The 6,000-nt window shown below is 35.7% G+C and overlaps 1 protein-coding gene across 1 annotated transcript; it reads right to left on the reverse strand.

Annotated features, from left to right (window-relative positions):
- Nucleotides 1-232: 232 nt before the first annotated feature.
- On the reverse strand, nucleotides 233-1,208 carry LOC114533325. Its single transcript, XM_028554834.1, has 2 exons — nucleotides 1,149-1,208; nucleotides 233-876 (listed from the first exon to the last, which is right to left on the reverse strand). Exons 1-2 carry the CDS (start codon nucleotides 1,206-1,208, stop codon nucleotides 316-318), a joined length of 621 nt encoding a protein of 206 aa, XP_028410635.1. The 3' UTR covers nucleotides 233-315.
- Between the last annotated feature and the right edge of the window lie 4,792 nt (nucleotides 1,209-6,000).

A 6,000-nucleotide genomic window follows, 5' to 3' on the forward strand; every position in this document is an offset into this window, starting at 1 on the left:
ACCATAGATTGCCGTGACATACCCAGCATACATAAAATTATTCTATCGGTGGTCGAAATTGGATTGTTTTGTTACTTATGCGCATGCTCCGAGTTTGAAAAAGTGGGGATGGATAATCAGATACGGCCTGCCTGTCTATAAAATGGAAAATTTAAATATCATTTTGTAATATAAACATCAATAAAAACATTAACATTCCACTTCCGAGGTTGACGTCAAAACAAAAACGCGATTGTAACTGCTTCTTTATTGCTTCAAGTTACATTGTGAACGACATTAAAAAAATGAAATACAGTGTATACGAGTACTGTAGGTTTACTTAGTGCACACAGCGCATGTCAGTTCCTGGCCTTGTACATAAGGCAAACATGGCAGAGAACCGCAGTGACTCTCAACGACGTACAACAACCCTCCGTTCAAGTTACTATGAGTTCCTCGAACAGCCTCAGGATCAGAATCAACACAAATGAATTGTGTTCGTTTATGACCGATATTATCAGACATTAGATAACCTTTGTACTCAAGATTCCAACCAGATGGACAGACATTACGTGCAGGTATCATAAGCTGGCTGCCACGATACTCAGCTTCACAAACAGCGCACGTAGCGTCGTGATCATGAAGGTTGGTTGGAAAAAGAGACGCATGTGCATTCATTTCGTATTCTACACCATAAATGTAAGAATAACCTTGGTTGCCAGCTTTTACTTTATCGTAGATTGGGTCAAAAGGCATGCAGAGATAGTTTGAACCACCACCGTTATGAGTATAGTGAGATCCACCCATGACACCTGTGTAAAGGCAAAAATTGCTTTTAAATATCAAGTGAAAATTCCTAGCAATTCCAAAAACGTTACATTCACAATTTCTTTCATTTTAAACAAAGGTATGATTATATGGACGTATTTTGAATACCGCCGTGCAGTATTGAACTTCGAGTTCCTTGTTTGTGAACGAGTGCATGTAAAACCCGATAATGTACAAACAAAGAGTGCTTTAATGCTTTTAATATTCATTTTGAGTAAACTCGTAAAGACTTTGTATCATTTTTAAACTTAACTAAACAACACAGGCTTATCTTGAAATACTAAAACACCCCAAGCGGTTGCCCGTTTAGTATTTTTCGGTGTTGATTCATCTATAATTACATTAATTTCCTCTTCGTTCTCTTCGCTAAGTTCGGCAAATTTTTTGTTTGTTGCCGCCATTTTGATAGTGCAATAAATTGTATAACGGCATTGCCGTGGCGTTGTTGTTATAATTATAACATTCACTCACGTAGTACAAATCGACCAATCAGAACGTAAGTTTACAAAAAATGAATACTAAATCTATATACATCTTAAAATCGGCTATATAGTCATTGGCACTTTAATTCCCTAGATCAATCCTATAATTATAGTGATTTAAGTGAATCAATAAGTATTATATTATTAGCTTGTAGGTACACCACGTAGATATTATTCATATGCAGTCATTTTTCGTTATGATGACGAGTACGTTTTTCAACTTGATCAATAATATACTAATTGTTATCGGTGCCTTCTAAAATGCAGAGAGATAAATAACGACATCATCAAACTAACTCGTTTATAATGGCAACAGTTTGCATGAATGTATTTCTAGTTAGAATTAAATAGGGCGTGTGATGACATGAAATTTTTGAATATTTTCAGAACATGTACTCATCATCATGAAGCTTGGATCTAGAAACTGAAACGGGAACCCAAAGGCCACATTAGTGCAACGTTTGTAATAAGACGTTTCTTTCAATCATGCCAATTAAAAAGACTTAAAGGGCATATACGGGGAAGAATTAAGCCACATGAATCTGATCTTTGTAAGAAGAAATTTCGTGAAAGGAGCGATTTAACAAGACACAAGAGAACACGCACTGGAGAAAATCCTTATGAATGCGATGTTTGTAAGAAGAGATTGTTACAGTCAGCTGGCTTAGCCAGACATAAAAGGACACACGCTGGAAAAAACCTTATGAATGTGATGTTTGTAAGCAGCGCTTCTCGCAGTATGGTGGCTTAGCTAGACATTAAAGAACACACACTGGAGAGAAAGATCATGAATGTCATGTTTGCGAGAAAAGGTTTTGTACTTTTGCTCAATTGACTGGTCATAAAAGAACACACACAGGAGAAAAACGTTATGAATGTGATGTTTTGTAAAAAGAGATTCGCGCAATCTAGTAGTGTGGCTAGACATAAACGAATACACACTGTAGAGAGACCTTATGAATGTGATATTTGTAAGAAGAGATTCTTACAGTGTGGTGGCTTATCAAGACATACAAAAACACACGCTAGACAGCGATTTGATGTTTGTGAGAGAGATTTCGAGATTCTTCGGACATGACTATTCTTCGCACCTTAAGAATGTGAGTAAACTTAGAGTGAATAATGTTTACGGGAATAGATGTTCTCATGGTAATCGCCAGTTTCTCTGGCGATTAAGCTCGTGCTCGTGCACGATTTTTTTAAAAACACGCCCCAGTTGGAAATCAAATTTCTGCTTCCAGCATCCAGTGAGAGAGAGCCCAAAGTCTATGAGTCCCGCATCACAGTTAGGTGGGTCCAAAAAATAGACACTTAGTTGACAGGATGGGAACATTTACTAATAAAGCTTTGATTTGAACCTTAAAAAGTTTTTATTGTTTTCTTACTCGCAGCGTGTAGCACACCGTTTAATTTGGAAAGATTCAACATTTTCGGTGGACGGCCCCATGTCACTGGCAAATCGTTTAATTTCAAAGTTGGAGAGACAGAGCGGAATTGAAATAAAGATAGGTAAATATTTTTCTCCGTCCCAACTAGGGTGAAATAGGAAAAAAACGAATACCAAACCTGGTTGTAAAATAAAAAATTGTGTTGCTGAGAAAAGTTTGCCGCGTAGACCTAATGACTTGCCTATGTCGTGCTCCTCAATACACTGAATATAGTAAGAACACTATCGAAATCCACACGAAAGCTGTTCATTTTAAGTACATTAGCTTGTAGGTACACCACGTAAGCTTAATTATCTTACAGATGTCACCATACAAGCATGCAAGAATATCATTAACTTTAGATTAAAATTTAGTATCGAATTACACCAGACATTTTGACATATATATTTTGCTGTTGTTGAATATTTTAAACAGCCTGTTCCCATACTACAAAGGTTTTATAAAAAGGCTTCCTATAATATTCTGAATATATACCACCAGACGCAAGCGCGACATATAATGAAATGCATAACTCATAAGAACCACGATGCAAAAACGATATAAAAATAGAAGAACACGCATGCAATATCCCCTCCCCTGAAGCAATTATATTTCCAACAGCGAAATGTTCTTGAGCTTCAAATTCAACTATAAATGCGCTACGAATAGTTTTAAATGGTACAATTTTTAGCGAAATCTCAACTGCTTTTTCAACCAGATTCCTGTTTATTAAACTTAATTTGAAATAATTGCTTTAGGTACCAAGAAACCTTTTACATTCTCTTTCACATTTTTTCTTTTCACATTCGCGAACCAAAATTTTAATTTAGGCATGCAATCGCACGTTATTTGCAAGGTTAGCAACGTTTGCTATTATTCCCTGCTTAAACATATATATCAAACTCAAACATGTGCATAACTTACAAAAACGTTGAACGTCTATGATGCTATGGTGGACAAATTCAATTTTGCATTTGCATTCCCGGGCGCGTAATTAAAATCTCAAAGCGGAATGAGTATACGTACCCTCGCCAAGCGCTTCACGCCGGCCTTTGTCAAACAAGCATTAATAACAATAGCTAATTCACTACATGATATCACACTTACTATAATATGTTGATTATAGTATACAGCACCTCTACGGGGGTACCTAGCAACGCATTGCGACAAAAAAGAATCGGTACTCCATGCGTACACGAGGGTAGCGAATTTATTTGTTCTCGCGGGGGATGTAAACCTCGTATTTTCCTAATTACGCATGCACGGTCTCTGTCTACTATTATAGTAGAACACAATGCACTTCTTTGTATACTAAATCCCTTTCATATAACATGCATGTATCTTTTACTGATTTTTCTTCTCGCATATAAGTAATGTGTAAACGTCGTGAGACGTGTACTTGACTTCATGAGTTTGGTTTATTGTTTAAAAAAATAGAAAATTTTGATTCGCAGCAACTTTGATTCTCTTCAATACTTCATGAAAACAATTTTGAATCTGCATGGAGGTGAAGTTATCACTAATCACGCCTCGTTTATGATCAAGTAAAATAACCCTTTCTAAATAATTTTCCTCATTCTTTCTTGCCAGAATCGCTAAATTATTGTCGTAACCTTTCATGATGGAAAATAATATATTTACGTGCATGTTTAAAATTCTTATACATACATCTATACATTATGCATATACATGCAGTCAACGTCGACTCAAAGTACTAATATATCTGTTATCAAAAGTCTCATAAAATTGCAATAAAGATAAGATAAACCAATTACATTTCAAAAAAGGATATCAATATAAAACGACGTAAAGTTCGAATTCCTTCAATGTGGTCGCCAGTCGCATCTCGTTAGTAAACAAAACCACCCTTATCATTATCACATCTCAGTTGCTCACATTTTCCCAGAGTCGCAAAATTTTTTTGTTACCTTTGCACCATTCATATAATTATATAGAATAATGCATACAATTATGGTCGGTCAGATAATAACGAGACAAGACAAAAGAAGACAATATCTCATATATCATATAACTTATATAATAATTATTTAGGATATGAGCCTGTCATGTCAAAATCAATTTTTAGTCATCTACTTTTGCGCGCAAACTGCTTTCAAAAGCACTTTTTTTGTTAAAAAACAAAAAAAAAAATATTGTCATTTTTTTAATTGAGTTCGACGAAGAAGAACGCTTCCTAGCAGGGTCTTATAGAGATTTGCGATGTTAGATTTGCCTCGTTTTGATGTGTCGTCATAGTAACTGGAGACCATGTGCTCGCTTTATTTTGACATTTTGTTGTGAATTAAAGCATATGAGCCATTACTGTTGTTAAATTACTCATTTTGCGGGTGACCTTTTGAATCACATAGGCTGTGAGCTTGTGACGTTATAATGTTAACATTTTCGTTAATGATCGTAAACTGAAATCAACGTATTCCGGAATCGGATCCCAACGCACATCACTAATCTGTGATTACTGCTAATAATGGTAAACATTTATACAAAAGACGTCTGTTCTGGCGTTAACTCCGGCGTGCCGCGCACGTGCCAGTCTTCAATATAAAGCTTCTGAACATAAACAATACTCATTAAAATGCCTTGCGAACCTAAATTTTGTTCGATCGCGACATTCAGAAGCACATAGTACTTTAAAAAGTATAGAAGTTCAATTGTTTAAAAATGTAAATAAACCGCATGTTACGTTCACTTTGTCTTGCACTTTGGAATTCGCGCTTATATTAAATCTTCAATCCTGTGCAATTAGCTGCGACGTGTCAACGCGCCCGTAAACCACCACATCGGCGAAATAGCAGCGATATTATTAAAATAGGACCAGAATCTACACGTATTAAATATATTCTTACTCCAATTAATCGAACAGCATCAAAATAACTTTTTATTAATTTTGTTCCTCTTCGAGGAATTGCCGTATCATGCGAGCGAAATCAAATCGCGCATCGGAAAATTAGCCAAAGATTTCGAGCTGTGCACCACAACTCTTGAATACTGCATGTGACGTAGATAAATACTGTCAAAATACACTTTTCAAATACTAGTATACTTTGCGCCAAAACACACTTGCGACGACAAAAAAATGATAAAAAATATATAAAGAAAAACCAAAAAAAACCGAGGCGAATTTTCAACTCCGTTGCTTACGCCAGGGTTATAATAAGCGTAAGCATTTTCTCTAATGCTCCACAAAATCTATTATTATTCAGTAATAAAAATATTCTGACCAACACAATCCAAAGCCTTTTAATTTAGGGTCAAGAGATATAACA

The sequence above is a fragment of the Dendronephthya gigantea genome, unplaced genomic scaffold (genome assembly GCF_004324835.1).
Source record: "Dendronephthya gigantea isolate DGI-Jeju-01 unplaced genomic scaffold, DenGig_1.0 000089F, whole genome shotgun sequence".
NCBI lineage: Eukaryota > Metazoa > Cnidaria > Anthozoa > Malacalcyonacea > Nephtheidae > Dendronephthya > Dendronephthya gigantea.

Excerpts from the sequence above, each read along its gene's own strand:
- LOC114533325 (XM_028554834.1), bottom strand. The coding sequence starts at position 1,208 with ATGGCGGCAACAAACAAAAAATTTGCCGAACTTAGCGAAGAGAACGAA. Across the intron at positions 877-1,148 it reads AGAACGAAGAGGAAATTAAT|AATGAAAGAAATTGTGAATG; the intron begins GTAATTATAGAT and ends ACCTTTGTTTAA.